The sequence below is a fragment of the Trichomonas vaginalis genome, chromosome IV (assembly GCF_026262505.1).
Source record: "Trichomonas vaginalis G3 chromosome IV, whole genome shotgun sequence".
NCBI classification, from domain to species: Eukaryota; Parabasalia; order Trichomonadida; family Trichomonadidae; genus Trichomonas; species Trichomonas vaginalis.
The window spans coordinates 31,349,647-31,370,999 of record NC_067206.1 but is presented as its reverse complement, the minus strand read 5'-3'; the positions used below and the strand labels follow the sequence as shown (position 1 = coordinate 31,370,999).

General features: G+C 31.6%; 8 protein-coding genes across 8 annotated transcripts, besides 10 other annotated features; 7 read left to right on the top strand and 1 right to left on the bottom strand.

The window, feature by feature from the left end:
* Positions 1 to 1,050: 1,050 nt before the first annotated feature.
* Positions 1,051 to 1,080: a terminal%2Cinverted (terminal inverted repeat of MuDR-3_TvMULE3 transposon ID:TVAGG3_0201500).
* Positions 1,051 to 2,089: a mobile genetic element.
* Positions 2,060 to 2,089: a terminal%2Cinverted (terminal inverted repeat of MuDR-3_TvMULE3 transposon ID:TVAGG3_0201500).
* A 479-nt stretch (positions 2,090 to 2,568) lies between these two features.
* Positions 2,569 to 2,649: a terminal%2Cinverted (terminal inverted repeat of MuDR-N2_TV transposon ID:TVAGG3_0201490).
* Positions 2,569 to 2,775: a mobile genetic element.
* A 1,909-nt stretch (positions 2,776 to 4,684) lies between these two features.
* Positions 4,685 to 4,902: a mobile genetic element.
* Positions 4,817 to 4,902: a terminal%2Cinverted (terminal inverted repeat of MuDR-N2_TV transposon ID:TVAGG3_0201480).
* A 2,362-nt stretch (positions 4,903 to 7,264) lies between these two features.
* Positions 7,265 to 8,229, top strand: TVAGG3_0201470 (temperature-gated cation channel protein; the record flags this gene model as incomplete). The annotated part of the gene is made up of 1 exon (XM_001327411.1): positions 7,276 to 8,229. One exon carries the CDS (start codon positions 7,276 to 7,278, stop codon positions 8,227 to 8,229), a length of 954 nt encoding a protein of 317 aa, XP_001327446.1.
* A 1,437-nt stretch (positions 8,230 to 9,666) lies between these two features.
* TVAGG3_0201460 (O-glycosyl hydrolase family 30) lies at positions 9,667 to 10,158 on the top strand (the record flags this gene model as incomplete). The annotated part of the gene is made up of 1 exon (XM_001327412.1): positions 9,667 to 10,158. The coding sequence occupies one exon, from the start codon at positions 9,667 to 9,669 to the stop codon at positions 10,156 to 10,158; it is 492 nt and encodes a 163-aa protein (XP_001327447.1).
* Positions 10,159 to 10,210: 52 nt separating this feature from the next.
* Positions 10,211 to 10,471, top strand: TVAGG3_0201450 (uncharacterized protein; the record flags this gene model as incomplete). Its single annotated transcript, XM_001327413.1, has 1 exon — positions 10,211 to 10,471. The coding sequence occupies one exon, from the start codon at positions 10,211 to 10,213 to the stop codon at positions 10,469 to 10,471; it is 261 nt and encodes an 86-aa protein (XP_001327448.1).
* Positions 10,472 to 11,764: 1,293 nt separating this feature from the next.
* TVAGG3_0201440 (protein serine/threonine kinase protein) lies at positions 11,765 to 12,781 on the top strand (the record flags this gene model as incomplete). Its single annotated transcript, XM_001327414.1, has 1 exon — positions 11,765 to 12,781. The coding sequence occupies one exon, from the start codon at positions 11,765 to 11,767 to the stop codon at positions 12,779 to 12,781; it is 1,017 nt and encodes a 338-aa protein (XP_001327449.1).
* Positions 12,782 to 12,841: 60 nt separating this feature from the next.
* Positions 12,842 to 12,879: a terminal%2Cinverted (terminal inverted repeat of MuDR-5_TvMULE4 transposon ID:TVAGG3_0201420).
* Positions 12,842 to 15,130: a mobile genetic element.
* TVAGG3_0201430 (MULE transposase domain-containing protein) lies at positions 13,851 to 14,918 on the top strand (the record flags this gene model as incomplete). The annotated part of the gene is made up of 1 exon (XM_001327415.2): positions 13,851 to 14,918. One exon carries the CDS (start codon positions 13,851 to 13,853, stop codon positions 14,916 to 14,918), a length of 1,068 nt encoding a protein of 355 aa, XP_001327450.2.
* Positions 15,093 to 15,130: a terminal%2Cinverted (terminal inverted repeat of MuDR-5_TvMULE4 transposon ID:TVAGG3_0201420).
* Positions 15,131 to 15,663: 533 nt separating this feature from the next.
* TVAGG3_0201410 (major facilitator superfamily transporter) lies at positions 15,664 to 17,276 on the top strand (the record flags this gene model as incomplete). Its single annotated transcript, XM_001327416.1, has 1 exon — positions 15,727 to 17,223. The coding sequence occupies one exon, from the start codon at positions 15,727 to 15,729 to the stop codon at positions 17,221 to 17,223; it is 1,497 nt and encodes a 498-aa protein (XP_001327451.1).
* A 95-nt stretch (positions 17,277 to 17,371) lies between these two features.
* Positions 17,372 to 18,343, bottom strand: TVAGG3_0201400 (protein serine/threonine kinase protein; the record flags this gene model as incomplete). Its single annotated transcript, XM_001327417.1, has 1 exon — positions 17,422 to 18,330. One exon carries the CDS (start codon positions 18,328 to 18,330, stop codon positions 17,422 to 17,424), a length of 909 nt encoding a protein of 302 aa, XP_001327452.1.
* A 1,415-nt stretch (positions 18,344 to 19,758) lies between these two features.
* Positions 19,759 to 20,509, top strand: TVAGG3_0201390 (GTPase protein; the record flags this gene model as incomplete). Its single annotated transcript, XM_001327418.1, has 1 exon — positions 19,760 to 20,356. One exon carries the CDS (start codon positions 19,760 to 19,762, stop codon positions 20,354 to 20,356), a length of 597 nt encoding a protein of 198 aa, XP_001327453.1.
* Positions 20,510 to 21,353: the final 844 nt, after the last annotated feature.

Here is a 21,353-nt window from a genome sequence, read left to right as displayed (position 1 = left end):
TTTTAGAATTTTAATCGATGTTTTTGATTTTGATGATGCAACGATCTAGTTTTTAGTTTACAAGCATTTTCACCATCCGTATTTGTAAATGAATTAGATTGCAAGGTTAATTCGCAAGAGAAAATCTATTCTGATCAAAAAGCTAGTTTCTGACATCTTTTTGACGGATCAATGGATTAAATTGAATTCAAACTTTTCAACAGAGATGTTGTAAAATCACTTTTAAAGAACACTCAACAGGGAGTGAAAAACAAGAAATATTACAAAATATCATAAATAATTGAAAGAAAAGTTGAATTTGAATAATTGAATTCAATTAAAATTGAATCAAAATCAAAAGTATACTCGCATATATAGAATAATTTATTTTTTTCTAATTTTTATTCTGGAAAATCCGGATCGAAAAAATTTTTGGTGACATTCATTCGAAAACTCTAATAGATATAGTTTAATACAAAAATATCGCTTGAATTAATTTTTGAATAATAATATTTTTCAACCTCAAATTTTGATCTAGAATAATTCTCCTGACACGATACACACTTTTAATCAAATCATTTCTTCAACTTAATTAAATTTCATATAAAAAATATATTAAGCTCTGAAAGATTAGGCTAGAAAATAATAAACAATAAAGCTTCTGAGATAAATAATTAAAGGAATTGAAATTTTTGTATTGATATTTTATTTTTTAAGACATTTCAGAAAATTCTTTGCGTTTATCTCTAAAACAACCTAAATAGATTAATATTTTTGAGGTTTGAAACTTCAACGTTTTTTCGTTTTCAATTAGATTTCATATAATTTTTTTCGTTTTCAATCGAAACTCAGATTTAAACAGTACTTAATGAAATACATATAATAAAGTCTTAATAATTTCAAAATATCAAATTGAAAGCATGAAAAATTGAGAAGCGGCAAATTTTAGATTTGTATGAATAAATCAGATCTACACATTGTAATATGCAATGTTTCCCAGATCACAAAACCGATCACTGTCAGATTCTCACAAATCATCTTTATTCAAAATTTGAAAATGAAATTCAAACCGAGTAGGGGTAATTTTAGCTAAAAGTAACACACTTGTAAAAAGTGACACACCTGTGAAGGGTGTGATTACCGATCGGTAATTTCGACAGTTTAGAATTTAAAATTTTTTATGGAACTGTTGCGAGTTTCATAAAGAATTTAAGGAATATAAGCAAAGATTTGAATCAAAATCTTAGACCTAAGCCGCTCGATTCGCTCGCGGTTTCCGCGAATTACAGATCAGCAAAGATTTGAATCAAAATCTTCGAACTAAGCCGATCGCTTCGCTCGCGGCTTTCTTTATTATTTTAAATTTGCATATTTCCATCAAAAGTTCATAAGGTAAAAAATTTCGTTTATTTTTACTAAGAAAAAAAAGGTTTTTGATAATAAATTTATTTTATTTTGAAAAAGTAGCAATAATCGTAAAAGGGTATTGATAGGCTGGCTAAAGTAACTAATTTTAGCTGTCAAATACTTTTGTATTTTGAAGTAAATTAGTATAAATTTGTTTTTACTTTTATTTCGAAAAAGTAACAATAATCGTAAAAGGGTATTGATAGGCTGGCTAAAGTAACTAATTTTAGCTGTCAAATACTTTTGTATTTTGAAGTAAATTAGTATAAATTTGTTTTTACTTTTATTTCGAAAAAGTAACAATAATCGTAAAAGGGTATTGATAGGCTGGCTAAAGTAACTAATTTTAGCTGTCAAATACTTTTGTATTTTGAAGTAAATTAGTATAAATTTGTTTTTACTTTTATTTCGAAAAAGTAACAATAATCGTAAAAGGGTATTGATAGGCTTGCTAAAGTAACTAATTTTAGCTGTCAAATACTTTTGTATTTTGAAGTAAATTAGTATAAATTTGATATTATTTTAACTCCCTTTGAAAACCTCAATTTTCCATACAGAGGGAACGGGAATAGCATCCAATATTCCCTGAGAATGGTTGCGCATTCTCAGTTCCCTCTATATTTCGAACGAAGCTCTCATCGGTCTTTTTTTAATACTAAACGTTTTTTTTCCCTGTCACTTTTAGCTAAAATTTGGGTTTGCCGTATCCATTTTTGTTTACTTGGAAGAACTATAGATTAATCTACAATTTATTCAACATTATATATCAAAATGTGGTCAGATGAATTCATTAAACATAAAATCAATTTCATTTTCATTGAAGGAATAAATATTCAAGTCATTAGAATGTAATCCATGGAGTGAGTTGAGCAACTCGTCGATGTCAAGAGAGGTTGAATCAGAATTCTTGCTACTATTGTAGTTTTCGATGCAAAGCATTTTTCTTCGTAAGGACCGCCATCGGTTCTTAATGGCAATATCAGTTCTTCCTATAATGAATCCTGAGATCTTTTTCCATTGATTTCCATATTTTCCGTGCAAATGTATAATTAGTTCGTCTTCATCTCTTGTAAATGGGCTACTATTAATTTTTGGATCCAAGTTAGCAAGCCATCTTTCACGGCATTGCTTTCCTGTTCTTCCTTCAATATTCTTTGCAATTTGATCCCACTTGGTTGAGAGGTTATCGATTTTGTAATTTAATCGTCGTCGTTATCGATTTTGTAATTTAATCGTTATCGTCTTTTTCTAAACGTGCATTTTTACATTAAAAGCAATGCAACTCCAAAATTAATTGGTATTTAGACTTTAATTAGGTGCAGACAAACGAAATGCAGTCCAAATATTTTGGTGATATATGAATTACATAAATTTAGGGAAATTGAAATTATATCTTTTTAAATTTTTAGGAAAACAGATTTATAGAATTGTTTAAGTCATCAAAATAATGCAGACTTAGGTCAAATTTTCCAAATTTAATCATTTGCAAGACTTTCAAGCGACTTCAAAATGTCGAAATATAAGTCCAAAAATAAAATTACGATTACAGTCTATCCTCAATTATTATCACGCTAATTATTGAGTGACCCATGCGTTCGTATGTATGTAATACCTTTTAAAAAGGAGATGAGAGAGATAAACTACATTTACAATTTAAATCTGATGTATTTACTTGTTACATTTACAAATGTAAATGTTTCTCGTAATGTTTACATTTTGTAAGTATAACGAATAAAAATGACGCACTTTTTTTACAAAGTCAAATTATGCGATACAACTTTACTTGTTACATTTACAAATGTAAATGTTTCTCGTAATGTTTACATTTTGTAAGTATAACGAATAAAAATGACGCACTTTTTTTACAAAGTCAAATTATGCGATACAACTTTACTTGTTACATTTACAAATGTAAATGTTTCTCGTAATGTTTACATTTTGTAAGTATAACGAATAAAAATGACGCACTTTTTTTACAAAGTCAAATTATTGTTCGATTTTTGCAGCTTGTAAACGATTAATTGTATAAAGCAATTGATATTAGCACGATATAACTGAATAATTCTAATATTGAAATCAAAAGCCCTTAAAATATCATGATATTTTAATTTCATAACAAATCTAGGAGACTATTTGATGAAAACATATCCGATGGGTTTTGTTGTATTATATAACTTGTTATTGACTTCTTAGCTTTCCAAATTTTTTTCGATAATGAGAAAACGAATGAAAAATCAACATTTGGTCCATTTAAAATTTGATTTGTTTACATTTTTTTACTTTTTGAATTTCAATTTATATTTTCCTCAAGAAATACTTTAGATTTTAAGAAACTAAATCATATAATCTACTAAGAAAATATATTAAATCCTATAATACTCAAAGTTTTGTGATAAATCAGATCTTTTTTATTTTACTTTTATTATGTTTTTGCAAACTTAAGGTCCTCACTAGGTAAAACATAATACTCTTTGAAGTTAAGTATTTTCACAAAGAGAGGACCAACAATATCAAAAGATTGAATAAAGATTTGTATTATTTTATTTATTTTTAAGAACATGTTTAAGAACCCTCATTATCTCCACGAATATTGCATATTTTTCTATTCTAAGACCACCAAAATTACGTTTTAATATAGAAAATAACATATTTATGTGATGCTAAAGTCGAAGTCCTTAAAAAATTAGTGTTAAACATCCTATTGTTAAATAAATTTTTTAAAAACCTTAATAGGATAAAAAAAAAGAATTTACACTCTCTCACTTTGAAAACGTAGAAAATGCCAATCTATTGGTATACATTTTAGTTTTGTTAAGTTTACAAAACGATTACTCTAGATTTTAAAGATTTATCAAGAATTTAGAGAATATCCTTCTCAAAACAACTTCAATAGCGAAGGATTAGTATTAAATCGGATTTGTAACATAATTATAGTACATTACAATACAATTTCTCCGACTTTTAAATATTTTTGAAATATTTACAAAATATGCTCTTTCTATCATCGATACTTTAATACAGAGCAAATTTAGTAAATGTCATCACGTTATTTTTTCATAAATCGTTTTCGAACTTTTGAAATATTTATTTTAAACCAGTTTTCTACATTTAATATGTGAATTATATCAAAAGTAGATGGGCGATACTTGTAAATCTATTTAAACTATTAGTTTGCTATTATTGAAGAACTTTATAATTTTTTTTCTTATGTATGGAATTAAAGATAATTTTGCCGATTCCAACTGGTTTTTCTATATGAGTTAAATATGCCAAGTGAAATCGGACTTGCCAATATTGTAAATTGAAGTATGGACTATATATCGATTTTCATTGATTGATGAATAACTCGGAGTAATGTAATTGTTGATAATGAAAAATAGTTTTCAATTGCTGGTAAGGGCCAATGTATGTTCAATAGCTCCGAAAGCAAAAAATGCACGTTTAGAAAAAGACGATAACGATTAAATTACAAAATCGATAACGACGACGATTAAATTACAAAATCAATAATGACCCCACTTGGTTGGTCCATTAGCTTCAACAGCACTGATCAATAGTTTGTCCTCTTCGGGAGACCACTTAGCCTTCGGCTTGTGAAACTTTTTGCTGCTTTGCCTCTGAGACGTTCCATACCTCATGCTTAATAATTTCTGACAAATGTTTCAATACTTCAAACCGCTTCTGACCCTCCACAAATAAATTCTAAAATTATTGTTTTTATGATTCATATTTTACAAGAAAACAATTATTTGTAAATAATATTTTGAAAGGAATTGTAAAATCGCATTCAAAAGAATCCATTATTCAAAAATGACAACTGATAATTATTAGATATATTGCAACTTTATATATCAAAGATATAATTGGTCAACGATGTATCTCAATAATAAGATCCATTTTGAATTTTTGAAATTGTGAAATCCTTTCAATTTTTATTATATAATTGAATTTATAGGTTGGCAATACGATACTATTTAAATTTGAAATTGAAGGATATAATAATATAAGTAATTTCTCATTATGAAAGTTATTTTACTATACATCATTCACCAGTATTTCAATTTTTTTCTATTGTACTAATTTTCTTGCGGCAGGTCACTATTTTTCAAAACTACATTTTTCATTCAATTCAAAGCTTTGGTAAATTTACATATTCTCTAATGACTTTTTATTTATAAAACCTCCGTTCCGGAATTTGAAATATGTCAAATTTTATTGCATTCAATTTTGTAACCAAATGTGATTGCAAAACACTACCAATTTATTCCTTCATATAATTTCACATTATAGAATTTTTAAACCACGAAAATTGAACAGAGTCAAATTTTCATGATTTTATCTATTCGACCTATTAATTTTTTAAAAAATCTGCATTTTGCATGCTTACTGGTTCAATGACTAAAATGCCTTTTTTGCAATTTTTATTTTTGACAATTTCAGATTTTCACTATGAATCAGATAAAAACATATCTGTTTATTCATAGAGTATTTAGAATTATAATTAACACTGACAACGAAGTGGATCCCCTTCAATTTTATATTTTTTATAAATTATATCTTAAACTTATTAACTATTCAACGTCAGAGATAATTTGTTTTGATCAGCCAACACATTTATTGAAAGGATCAATAATCTGCCAATTCAAATCCACTTTACATGTAAAGTTTTCGGCAGTTCAAATTGAATACTCACCGAATTCTATTGTCTTTATTCAACCGAAATAAGAAAGTAGGCCAGTCATTTTAAAGCGAATTTCAAGTATAAGATCATTTTGGACACACGGTAATAATGAGCTGTGTTGAATTTTCGGAAATCATTGCAGAATAATGATAAAAAGCTTTAATTGCATTCATATTAAATTCATTCTTCTATATAACATAGTGCTGAGAGATTGAATCTATTGAATTGATATATAATTGGCGATAAGATGATATTCTCATATTCTAAATTCCTTTTTAGATTTAATCGAATTCTCCTTCTTATTTGAATAAATATGATAAAACTTCTTCTATTTAAATTAAATCTTAAAGATAATGTTAAAAATATATCTCTGATGGTCTTTGCCAAGTGATACAATCATTCTTTGATTGAAAAAATTTGGATCAGAAAGTTAACAAATTATTTATTTTTTGATTGAAAAATTAAGATGTATCCTGACACTTTTCATTCAATTAACAAAGAGATCACATCTCGAATATAGATCAGACTACCATTTCAAATAAAGTACACTGAAGGTGATACACCGTGACTCCCCAATTCAAGCTATTTTCCATTATAAAACCATTGAATACGAAATTGTAAAAAAATTGAAAATTAAAATTCATATCATTAAGATAAGACATGAAAGTTTAATTATAACGTAATGACTTATTTTGATAATTAAATAACTCATTAAAATATTAATTACAATTTCTTTCCAAAGCGAAGCATTTTTAGTTCATACAACATTTTATAGACTTTTTATATAAATATACATTATATATTTCTCTTGACATTCGTCTTATCCATACTGATTCAAAAACAAAATTGGCATTTTGAAAAATTTATATATGAGAAGTAATAAATACATTTCTGCTTATGAAAAGTGTTTAACCAAATTCAATGAAATATATGAATACAGTAATTTGAAATCCAATTGACTCGAATTATTTTTAATCAAGATTTTCCAGAGTTAATAATAACATAAATGTTTCTGAGTATGTGATAATCCTTTCCATACAAGGAAAACTTACAATAATTTGAAAAAATTAAAAATTTATTGAGGAAAAAAAATAGTCGCAATACGATTTTCATATTCTTATATTTTATGTCAAATAGGCAAATAAGTATCTAGAACTTATCAAATCTTATGCTTTTTTTTTCATTGAAGTGAAAGTCGTAAAATCATTATGACTATTGATCTCCAGTATTACTCACAGAGAATCGATGAATGGTATGATAATAAAGAATTTTATGAATTACGTACGGCTGAGCAGTTGGGACAATTATTAAAACTTTGCGAGTTGGATATTAAAAAATTTTCGAAAATGTCCAAACACATTAACAAGTGTTTTGATGACTCCGCCAAATTAGAAATTATACAGCATGCCAAGCTCACATATGGAACAAGAATGAGTAACGTTTTCACTCTTATTGAAATCATTTCAAAGCTGTTAAATATCAATATTTTACGCGAAGCTATTACCTTAATCAAAACACGTTATACCGAGACCCAAGATTCAAAACAACAAAATATATCGGGTGAGGAATCTTCGCCTAAAGCCCAGAAATCCTCTCAAAAAGCTTTACAGTCAAGAACCTCAGAAGAAAATTTACAGAACCTAAAAAGATTGACCAAAGTCCCAGAAAACGTTCCAATATTTTATGAAATTCTCCAAGACGCCGTCGCTGAAGGAGATGAAGTATCAATCAAATATGCAGTTGAAGATGGAATATGCGACATTCGTCATTCAAGTAACTTACATCCAAACTTAGTTTTAATTTCCGCATCCCAGGGAAATTTGGCACTTGTTGAATTATTACACAAGTTTGGTGCAGATATACAATGCAAAGACGACTTTGATCATAATATTCTACACAAATTTGCTCAAACAAGCAGCTTGGAAGGAGTTAAGTTCGCATTAAAATTCATTGACGTCAACTCAAAAACAGCAACAGGATTGACCGCTCTTCACATCGCTGCATTAAATGAGCAACCCGAAATTTGCGAATACCTGTTATCTCTCCCTGAGACACTAAAGAATGAAAAAGATTATGAAGACGCAACTCCATTGGCTTGTGCATTAATCAGAGAAAACTATAAAGTTGCTGATATTTTGAGGAATCATGATTGTAAATTGTAAAAAAAATTATTTTAAATTCTTCCATAATTTTTGAGACAAAGTTAGTGTTTTCTCGGGATTGCCTTTTTTTTACCTCCTAATGGTTATAAAGCAAATCCTATGAATAAATTTGATAAAAATTGAATTACAGCAACATTCTGTTGCAAATTAGCTTTGTTTACATTGTTGGGTTTATTGCATTTCATGACGATAGATAAAAGTTAAAATAGCATATTTATGAATTATTCATATTTTCTATCAAAAATATCTGAATAGGGATACTTACATTCAAATGTTAAATCTATTTTCAGCGCAAAGCGCCAACCAAATAGTGAATTTTTCAAAAAATTTATTATCATCAAAACTCATGGAAATCTTATTGTTTGGTTATTATAATACATTTAAAATCAGAATTCATCACATATTCTTTTCCCAACAAATGACGTTAAAATTTTCGAATAATTTCAGCGAGATTGAATAAGCTTTGCCAGTGTCGAGAAGGCAGTGACCATCGACACTTCGCAACGATTTCAGACCATGCGGGGCATCGGGGCTTCGGACTGCTGGATGACCGACTTTGTGGGAAAATACTGGACCCGACAACACGAATCAATCAGCTGGCTGTTGTTTTCCACAGCACTGACCGATGGCAAACCGCAAGGCATAGGGTTGAGTATGTGGCGTACCAATGCCGGAGGAGGCACTGCCTCACAAGGTGATGCCTCCGGCATCAGCAACCCGACCCGAAGGGCAGATTCCTACCTCGACGCCAATCTGCAATGGGACCCGACACGCTGCGAGGGACAACGATATTTCCTGCAACAAGCAAGGACGATGGGCTGTCCATCGATCGTATTGTTCAGCAACACGCCACCCGTACACCTGATGCTCAACGGTAAGGGTCTTTCATTCAACGGTGGAAAGGCAAACCTCAAAGCCGACGCCTACGACGCTTTTGCCGACTATCTTGCCGATGTGGCTGCCATGTATGTGAAAACGGGCTATCCCGTCACGCACATCTCTCCCATCAACGAACTCCAACACAACTGGGAGAGCGGATAGGAAGGCAGCGGGTGGCAAAATGCCGAAGCCGCCCGGCTCATTCGCAGTCTCGACCGCGCATTGACAGCCCGCAACCTCGAGATCACCATCCTGCCCGGCGAAGCGGGTGACTGGGAATTCCTCTACAAGTCGAAAGGAGACGTGGGAAGGAGCAACGTGATAGCCGATTTCTTCACCGACGACTCGCCAGACTACATCGGCAATCTGTCACACGTCAGCCCCCTCATCTGCGGCCACAGCTACTGGACCACAGAGCATGAAGGCCTGAGACACGTACGAGCCGCTGTGGCGACTGCCGCCCAAGGTCACATACTGGAATTGTGGCAGAGCGAATGGAGCATGTTGGGCGACGGATACTAGACCGAAGAATATCCAGGGAACGACAAAGCCACCGAAATGGACATTGCCATGTATCTGTCCAAAGTGATACACAACGACGTGACCGTGGCAAACGTCACCTCGTGGAGTTTCTGGACGGCAATGGACATACCGCACTATGGACACAAAAATCGTTTTCTCCTCATCTCCCTCACTCCCGCAGCCGGCGAGTGGGGCGACATCAGAGAGGAAGGAACCTACGCTGTCACACACTCGTTGTGGGTTTTGGGAAATTACAGCCGCTTCATCCGTCCCGGATACCAACGCCTGAGTATGACCTACGACGAGTCGCGCGACTTCTTCGGTTTGTCGTGGATTTCGCCCGACGGCAGTGAGATCGTCACGGTGATGAGCAATCTCTCAGACAAAGGCATTCGCTTGAACGAGTCTCACCAAGGATGGATGGCAAAACCCTCACAAGTGACCCTCTACACCACTACTGCTGCCAAGCAACTTGTTCCGACAACCCTCGAAGTGACCAGCAAATCCTGCTGGAACCCCAAAGTGTAACCACAATCGTATATAAACTCAACCACTTATGAAACGTATATTTACCCTGATAATGTTGTGCGCCGCAACCATCGTGGAGATGGCAGCGCAAGTATCGTTTGTAAAGCCTGCCAAGATGAACGAAAGGCTGGCTGTTCCGTCTCGCCGACGACTCGCTGATGGCAAGACCCAACTATCAAGAAAAAGACTGGCGTCGGTTCGACCTGCCACACGACTGGTCGGTGGAAGGACAACTCTCCCCCGGTGTACAGATATTAGAGAAATAACTAACAGAGCATTCGTCATATCAAGACTTGTTTCAATCGAAAATTAAAATATTTATCTTTGAAATATCTACTCAAGTCGTATAAGCGTCTCAATATAAGATTTAAATTTCAAAAATTAAAAAAAAATTGGAAACGCCGGAAATCTTGTCTCGGTATAGGATTTAATTATTCAAAGAATAATCATTAAATTCTATGCAGTATTATAGATCAGTACATGGATTTTGAAAGATTATTATGCTTACTAGCAATTTCATTTCAGATTGATGTCAAATTTGAAAATTCAATTAGATTTATAGCATCAAATAAATCTGAGTGAGTGGATGGTTTTATTTATTTCTGCAATTATTTCAAATTTAAAATGTTTTAAAAACATTTTCAAAAGTAACTCGTGAAATTTCTTCTCCAAATACATGAGATGATATAAATACATTAAAATTGCAAAATTTGAAATTGAGAGGAAAATCACGAATTTTCCGATATGACTGGTCTGAATAAATATTCACATGTAAACACCATTCGTAGTTCAAATTATATGGATGATTGCTGAAAAAAAGCCCTTTCAAAATTCCACAGAACGATAGGTCGCCTGTAAAACAAACCTTTCATTATCTAATACAAGACAATATAAACCCATTTAATAGAAATATCACATTTGAATAGTTATCAAATATTGACAATCATAATTCAAAAATATAATCATCATAAATTATTCAAAAGTAAAATATTAAAATAAAAGAGAATTCCTTGCAATCATTATTTAGAATTCAAATATCTAATTTTTAATTTGAGCAATTCTAATTCTCAGAAAACGAAATTGAAAGTAAACACGCCAATAGAAAATCCGATAATCAAATACTGATTTTACTTATTATTTATAGAGCTTTTAAAATTTTCCAATTCAAAATGTCATATCGAAAATCTTATTTGAATAAGAATCCTTTATCAATATTTTACTATCGAAAATAATATCAATCCATGCTGAATCTCCAGGCTAAGTTGCATTACCAATATTTTTTTTTAATTTCAAAAGATTTTCTGTGTCTTAGATGGGTCATTGAGAAAATGATGCTGAGAATGAGGTATGCACCCCAGTGATTAAATCTTTAAAATCAAATATTCAATACTTCCTCAATGTAATTAAAAATCATTCAAATTGAAAATATAAACTACTTATTTTCTCAAAAGTAAACCCTCAAAATAATTATGTTTTAATCAAAGTACTCCTCGCAATGAATGAAGCAAGTCTTACTGCAAATGACCACTTGCGATATATTGAAATAGTTTTTATGATATCATATTGAATTTTTAATACATTGAAATTTTAAAATTATTATATTTAGATGTCTAATAGCCCAATGTGGAAGCAAACAATTCCAACAGCTTCTAGGAAGATGATTGGAAAATACATTATCGACAAAGAGCTCGGATCTGGTGGTTTCGCTACAGTTTATCTAGCTTATCATTGCAAGACAGGAGAAAAAGTTGCTATAAAAGTTATCGAAAGAGAAACAGCTGCAGACATGGGAATTCTAACTTACGTTGAGAATGAGCTTAGAATTACATCAAGAATCAATCATCCCAATATTGTTCACGTATACGATATCGTATATGCACAAGAGTTCATTTATATCATAATGGAGTACATGGAGAACGGCGACATGCAGAATTTCATCAACAATAAGTTCTTCTTGACACAGCAGGATCAGATCAGAATTGCAATCGAGATACTCGGAGCTTTGATATACCTTCATGAAAGAGGCATTAGCCATAGAGATATCAAGCCAGCAAACATTATGTTTGACAAGGATATGCACGCCAGGCTTATAGACTTTGGATTTTGCAGAGAGAAGTCATCAAATTTGAAAACTGTTTGTGGAACACAAGAATTAATGGCTCCAGAAATCTTCTTAAACAAGCCTTACGATGGCATGAAGGCTGATATTTGGGCCTTTGGCATTACAATCCACTTATTGGCTGCTTCATGTTTTCCATTTGAATACAAAAGTGATTTTCAGTTCTTACACGATATCAAAAGTAACAAACTGAAAATTGACATTAAACCACAAGGTATCATTGGATGGCTTGTTAAGAACAGCCTTGTCTACGATCCAGATGAAAGGGCAAGCGCCGCAGATATGATGTCATACATCAAATCTCAAGAGAATCCAGCAACACCAAATTCACTCGCAAGACTTGTTATCGTGAAGAGAATCAACACAGAAGCTGCAATTGCACGCGTAAGAATCCATCCAAACACTCCTGTTATATTCAGAGCAAGAGTTATGAATGAGCATTCAGGACTTAGACAAAAGTTCGAACAAAGGAAATCAATTAAGAGTTTTGAAAATGTTTATTAAATTTGTTTTGAATAAATTGTTTGTTCACGTTGATTTACTTTCACTGCATGAAAGTAAATGGAGAAAGGGACAGACTAGCCCATTGTCACTTTTTAATTTAGCAAATGAACGCTTATGGAGTGGAGTTTTTGGGTAAATCTGATTTGCTTATAAATGAAATAAAATCAAAAGAAACCATATTGGCATTATATTATGCAAAAATAAATGATCTTACTTAGTACTTTTAAAGTTAATTTCAGAAAAAAATTGACACAATGGTATCCGGCACATACAAGTGGTGTACAACCAAAATATAAGTTGGTTTAAACATATATTGCTATATCTCATGATCTTACTTAGTACTTTTAAAGTTAATTTCAGAAAAAAATTGACACAATGGTATCCGGCACATACAAGTGGTGTACAACCAAAATATAAGTTGGTTTAAACATATATTGCTATATCTCATGATCTTACTTAGTACTTTTAAAGTTAATTTCAGAAAAAAATTGACACAATGGTATCCGGCACATACAAGTGGTGTACAACCAAAATTTCATATCCTTAGTTTTACATTTATGTTTAGTTTTATTTCACCTAATTTTCAAAGATCATAATTGAATTAGATGGCCAAGCTATTCAAAACACGACCAAGCTTATCAAAATAAGACCAATATATTCAAAATTCTTTATTCTTTCAAATCATTTCATTTTAATGCAGATCCAAGATCACGAACTCACATATATCGAGTTGCTTAAGTATGGAGTGCAATAAGAAATCCAAGCAGGTTGTAGTTATTCATATAAAACTAGGAAAGAAAGAAATCAAATCCAATTTAATTGTAAGTGGCCGAATTGTCCATGTCGCTTCCTTGTTGATACACTTCCCGATGACAAGTACCACATACGAAAATGTATTAACACCCACAATCATTCTGCCCCTTTTCCAAACAAATCACAACAAATTACATCATATTTTTATAGATCTTATTTAACAAGATATTTTGAATCAAATCAAGACCGTGTTTACGCACAATTAAGGTGTTTCAAAGATCTTAATATCCCATTTGATAGTGGGATCATTCCGGAAATGTTTCAACAATCTACAGATGCTTTAAAAAAGTTTTCTAAACGCCTTCATGCAATCAATACCCGTTTCTCAGCGGATGATGTTACATCTCTTGCAATTTTTGTCGACATGGTTAAGAGTCATTCTCCGGATGATCTCATCGAGTTTATTCACGAGCCAGATCGTATGATTTTCTATTACGCCCCATTCGAAGCAAATGCTTTTTCACATCAAATACAAACTTATCACATTGATTCCACTTATAAGCTCTTGCGCTCTCGCATACCATTTTATGCCGTCACTGGCAAATTCGCGGAATCAATTGTTTTTCCGTTTTTGTATTTTTTCGTTTGGCCCGACACAAGTGAAAATATACAAGTTTGTCTCACAGCATATTTTGGCTCCATCAATCGCGAACCATCTTATTTTTCAATGGACTGCGCACCTCAAATCACAAATGCTGTTGAAACAGCCATCCCCTTATGCCAGATCATTTGGTGTGGCGTTCATGTGTTGCGCGCTGTCATGAGAAAGGCTGAAAAGTTTCAAGATCGTTCCAACTTCGAAACTTTCTATAACTTAATGAAGTTATTGGTCTTTGGTTCTGAAGAGGAAGAAATTGATCCTGATGAAGTTTACAACAATTTAGAAGAAATTTTAAATGAGGAACCTGCTGCCCGTGAATACTTTGACCGACAGTGGCGCCATCATCTTGACAGGTGGATGCTTCGCTATAGAAATGAAGGAGATGGAACAAACAACATCTCGGAATCACATTTCAAGGTTTTGAAGCACCAGTACTTCCCAGAAAGGCGAAATCTTCGACTCGATGAACTTGTCATCGAGTTATATTCCAGTGTTGTTCCTTCATTCCTGATTAAGTTGCAAATTAAAGGTCTGGATTCAGAGAGAAGTGTTAAAGTTATCAAAAAAGTCACAAGAGATTTCGAAGAAATGACACAATTTAAAAAAGTCGAATGCATCAGTATGCTTGAAGCTGTTCAGAAAGGTCTGAAAAATGATACACTTGATCCCAACATTGTTTACTCAACATTAAAAATATTATTGCAAAGAAAACATTTGATTTAATAAACATTTAATTTATTATAATTAATTTTTTATTACAGTATAGTAAAAAATGCTATAAATAAATTATTATATTTTATTAAAATGTGACTTTTAATAGTAAGTGAATAAAATAAATCAGGAATTGGGAAAGAAATAAGGTTAATTAAAAATAATGAAAATTACAAGTTTAAGGTTAATGAAAAAGTGACAATGGGCGAGTTTGTCCCCCACTCAAGTAAATGCGTTATCTAATCAATAAATCTTAAAAATTATATATCGGTTAAAATCCATATATTTTTCGTTGAAAAAATTAAAAAACAAAGCGAAATATAGAAAAGTCAATCAGAAAAATCTAGTTTTAAACTTAATAACGTTCAGATTATTTATCAAGGTGAGTTTAACCAAGCCATAATGCCTCTATAGCATCTTTCGCCACCATATAAACTCGCACAACGAATGGCATCCCGAAGCAAAATTCACCGGGAAAAATGCGATCTCCTTACCAACAAAAATCTTAAAAAAATATAATTGAATACTCTATTGTCCATAAAAAGTATAACTACAAATTATTGTTTAAACCTCAGAAAGGGTTGGTGACCAAATCGAATTGAAAAAAAAATTCAGAAGTTTATGTAATGTTAACTCTGTAAATTAATGTTCATGAATAATATACAAAAATCTTAGATAAAGTACAGAAAATTTGTAAACTGAATCAATTCAATAATTTAAGACTGTATCATCGTAAAAGATGCATCAATTCATTCATATAATAAAAATATTCAGAATGACTATTTTAGGTTTTCAAAAAGGTATTCAATTCATCTCGTTAATGTCGGACGACGCGACCGATTTAGATCTTGTAGAAGACAAATTAAAGTGTGGCGAGAAGTTTAGTTTCGGTGTTGGAGACTTTGCGGCTAACATTTTACAGTCAGCAATTTCTTTTTATTTCATATATTTCCTTATCAATGTATCAGGCGTAACCCCATACTTTGCATCAGTTATTAACATCGCAGGACGTGCATGGGATGCAATAGCATCATATGCAATGGGTGGAATTAGCGATAGATGCAACCACTCACTAGGAAAACGCAGAGTTTTCATTATTTTTGGGGCTCTTACATTTGGTGCATCCTTTGTGCTTCTCTGGATCACACCAGGCCAGGAGAAAAGCCAAGGTATTAAAGCTGTATATTACATCTTCATGTATATCATATATGACACTTGCTGGGCGATTGTTTATACCCCATACAACACATTATCAGCGAACATGACAAAGAACTACGACGAAAGAACATCCTTAAATGGATGGAGAATCACTATGGCGAATATCGGAATCATTTTCGGTGCGGCACTTTTTGCTCTTCTGGCAGATGGAACGGAAAGCTTATTGTATAAGCCTATGAAGTCGGTTTCCAAGGCTTACACGATTGCGGGAGTATTATTTGCCATACTTTCTGCAATTTGCGTGCTTTGTTCTGGCTTATTCGTGAAAGAAAGATGCGATAATACAGAACAAACAAATAAGTCCATTTTCCAGACAATTAAAGAACTGTTCTCCATCAAGGAGTTCAGGAATTGCACACTTACTTACGTATCTTCAATGGTTGGCTTCGATGTCATCATGATGACTTTTATGTTCTTCGTCAACGACTCATTAAAGTTCGGCGGTGGCATCATGGCCATGGTTTACGTTGCCATTCCATTGGTTTGTGCTATCCTTTCCGCTGCTTTTTGGGTTATAATAAGCGAAAAGTTTTCCAAGGCAGCTGTGTACTCGGCAGCAGCTGTTTACATGGCTGTAGTACTTATCTTCGCAATATTCATACCAGAAAAGACTCCTTGGGCAATTATTGTTTTGACAATTTTCGCTGGAATGGGAATGAGTGGAATTCAGATCCTTCCTAATGCAGCATTGCCTGATGTGGTCGAAATAGATGAATACAGATTCGGAACAAGACGCGAAGGAGCTTATTACGGATTAATTTTATTCCTCTACAAGGTTTGTTCAGGAGTTTTCATGTCCATTGTATCAGCTGTACTCGGAGCTTTTGGCTACAAAGAGTCTACAAACGGTCAATCTGTTGAACAACCGAAAAAGGCTTTAATGGCCGTCAGAGTTGTCATTGGAACAGTTCCCGGCATCTTCTTCTTACTTGGAATCATCCCCGCAATTCGTGGAAGGATTTCTAGAGAAGAATTCGCAAAAATTAAGCAGCAACTTGCAGAAAAGCATGCTGAACAGAATCCTCTCGAAAAGATAGAGTCATCAAGTTCAAGTGATCTAGTTAATCTTGCTGATGATAAAGAACCTCTTAACTCATAATAGAATATTATAAATATAATTATAGTGTTGTTTTAAATTAAAAACATTGTATTGATATATTGTGCTTATTTACATCTTAGTTTTATTCCTATATATAGTTTAATATTAATAAAAAAAATTTCAGATTATTTTTGTTAATTAGAATCGATAGGAGTCTTTAAATTAATAAACAAAGATAATATAAAATAAATTCAAAGCTTAAAAGCTCTGGACAAGCTTAGCTCGTTTCTGTTTTGGTGGGATAATAAGAGAAGCTTGAGAGAAATATCCAATTCTACTACTATTAAGGAGCTGAGCCCTTCTCGGATGCTTTTGGATAATTGTTTGAACTTCTTTGAAGATGCTTAAGGAAAGCAAATCATGAATCGTTGGTCTGTTATCAGGATTCTTTGAGAGACACAATCTAACAACATCAGCGTATACCTTATCTTCTATAAGATCTAATCTTGGCTCAAAGTTGAGAAGGTTCTGACAAATTGTAGATCTATTGTCTCCACTCCAAGGAAGTCTACCTGTGGCCATTATAAAGAAGGTCACGCCAATAGCCCATATGTCAGCTTCAAATGCATCATGTGGTTTACGAAGTAATATTTCCGGAGGCATGAAGGGGACAAATCCTACAAAAACTTGGTCAGGTTCATTTCCAGAGTGTATTGAAGATAAACCAAAGTCACACACTCTGATTCTATCATAGAAGTCAATCAAAAAGTTGACAGGCTTGATATCTTTGTGAGCGATCTTTGCATTGTGGCATGCTCTGACAGCTTTAAGGACACCAATGGAATATTTCCTAAGTAAATTATATGGGAGTCCGTTTTTCTTTATTACAGCTTTCTCAAGGGATGTTGCACAATACTCCATTACCATGTAAACACAGCCTTTATAATAGTCATAATGATACAATCTAATAACATTAGGGTCATCTACCTGCTTCATACAATCAACTTCATTCTGGTTAAACTTTGATTCAACAACAGTTTTCAGAGCAAATTCAGTCTTGTATTGGGGATCATAAACTAGATATACGACACCACATGCACCAGCGCCAATAGTATCACGATACTGGAAATTCTTCATCTTTATATACTCCTCGTCTCTGGCGTTCATTCAAGAAAATAATTATCAGTTATCACATAAAAGATTTTGAGAAGAGAATTCAAATTTTGAGACAAGCTTTCTATTTATGAGGAGTGTGGCTTTTGAGATCAATGTCAATGCTTAAGATTACAATAATATGAAATGAATAGAATAATTTGCTATTTTAAGTTAAGATTTAAAATAAACTCTTGTGTTTTAAATTTGAAAAGAACTCTGAAAGGTGAGAAAAATTTTAACATGTATTTTAATAAAACTAAGCACATAATGACATTTTTAACCTGTGAAAATTAGTTTGTGGAGGTTCAGAAGTGCTCAATTTATACAAATTATTCAAAGAAAATTTGAAAAGATATCAAAAAATTGAGGGACTCGACCATTTAGCACCATTATATCATACTACCATAGTGCATTCTAAATAATCATTTTAATCTCAATTTAAAACGTGCGGTTAAAATTTTCGTATCACGAATAGATTAATAATTTATGTTTATTATGTATAGTTGATCAATGGAAAGCAATTGAAATAATTGAATGATTTATTTAACGTGCAATTCAAAACTCAGTACAACTCTTCAAAAAAATAAATTGACGTTGGGCCATTTGTTTTAATATGCAATGCATTATAGTGACCTATTAAAAATTAAATATGCAGCGTAAAAAGCGACCAAAAAGTAGCTTGTTTTATTCATAATACATTCTATAGCAATTTAGTTCGATGATAAAAAAAATATAAAATTTTGAATACTTTGATCATTCAAAAGTATTTCATAGATAAAACCGTATTTACCATATTTCCATCAAATTTGCATAAAATTTTTAAACAACCAATTTAAAATGATTTGATGGAAATATTCAATTTTATTATAAATATCTCACATCTAAATGTTGAAAAACACCAATGTCTATGATTCCTCTAATAGAACATCACATAATAACTCTCAATTAATGTTTCTGAAGAAAATTGTGAGTAATTTTTATTATTAAAACATTCAAATTTTTCTCTTTATACTCTCTACAATGCCTATATACACTTGTGATCATCAATGTTCATAAAATTAATTGAGACATCTTTGATCTCTCAAATCGCTCTTTGAGAATTGATATCATTAAAATATTAATATACAAACTATTAAATAATTAATTGGTAATGCATATATTATCATCAAATCACTGAGTTAATTCAAAATTTCTCAAATGAAATAATTTGATTAGCAATTCATTTTTTGCCATCATTATTCAACATCACATTATCTAAAGGCCAATATACTACTATTTTAGTCATTCTTCTCATTCTAATAAGGATTTTTTTATGGAATGAAGATGCATTCAAATCCTTTAATACGGCTATCACATACAATTTATAAAATTGCAAATTTCACTTTCTCATTATTCAGACTAGCTTTTTAGGAAACTAAAAAAAAGTTCATAAAATTTTTATATGAATGAAACCTTTGAAGCCAAGCTCGTAACTGTTGGTGCAACCAATACAGGAAAAACATGTTTATTGATAAAATTAGCTACAGATTCATTTGAAGAGAATACAAAGCAATCCGTTGGTGGTTCATTTTTAAATTATCATTTTACCAAAGATTCTACGAATTTTACCCTAAAATTATGGGATACAGCCGGACAAGAGCGCTATAGAAGTGTTAACACTATGTATTATGTTAATGCACAAGTTTTTTGTTTAGTATTTTCACTAACAGATCCATATTCATTTGATGATATTCCTAATTTATACAACGAAGTCAAAGAATATGCCGAATCGTCCATAATTTATTTAATTGGGTGTAAAGCTGATTTGTCAGAGGATAGAAGAGTTAAATCTGAACTTGCATATGAGTTATCTAAAACAATAAATGCATTATACTTCGAAGTGTCATCTAAAACTGGCCAAGGCTTTTACGAATTTAAAGATCAACTGAATTTTGATATTAATCAAAAGTATCAAGCCATTAAAAAAGAAAACGAAGATGACATTAAGCCTATTAGGCTTACAGATAGCGAAAAAGGGGAAAATTCATGTAATTGTTAAATTTCTTATTTTTTTTGTTAGTAAAATGAGATAGCTCTTTATTTGTCATATTTTTATTCTGATGTGTTGCATGCTAAGTTCGGTCAACGATAGAAATTGAGTGGAAATTAATCGTCGAGGAAGTACGATTATGTAAAGTAAAAAAATGTTGTGGGATTTTTAATATTATATATTATTTTATAATAAATTTTTTTGAGTCATTTTAAGAAGCACATATAATTTTTTGAATTTAAAAATTAAAGTAGTGTCAAACGAATTTATCACTTAATTTAATACTCAGATTTCTTAAAATTAATGAAAAAAGGTTTTCTGAGAACTTTTGAGAATGGTTTTCAAATTCCATTATTGAAAATATATAGGTATTGTATGAAATTCAAACTCTATATTTATTAAAATTCTAAATTTTTAATAAAATAACTTTTCAGAGGAATATGATTTTGAATGGTTGATTAATAAGTATAAAAATGTCTACGATTTTAAGGAGGGAATTGTTCCTTATGAGGTATACATCATAACTATATACCTCATAAGGAACAATTCCCTCTTGATAGCTGGGAAACTTTCTCTGAATAACTTATCATTTGGAGAAAGTTTCCCAGCTATCTATTAGAAACTAAAGGCTGTGAGGCACTAATATATAATCAGTGCCTCATAGCCTTTAGTTTGTTATTAAAAAAGAAAACTTGTTCGAAATGATAAACAATTTCGAACAAGTTTTCTCGTTTTAAGGAGGGAATTGTTCCTTATGAGGTATACATCATAACTATATACCTCATAAGGAACAATTCCCTCTTGATATCCTGGATATTTTTGAATATATCTTTTAATTAAAGTTCTCAAAAGTATTATCAAAAGTGATTTTTTAAAAATATCTCCAATTAATTAACTAATTAAAAGTATTATATTTTTAAAATTAAATAGTTTTTCAATTTTTTTGAAGGAATTGAGATACTTCCCACGACAATAAAATTGAGAGGTTTACATTATGACTGATCTT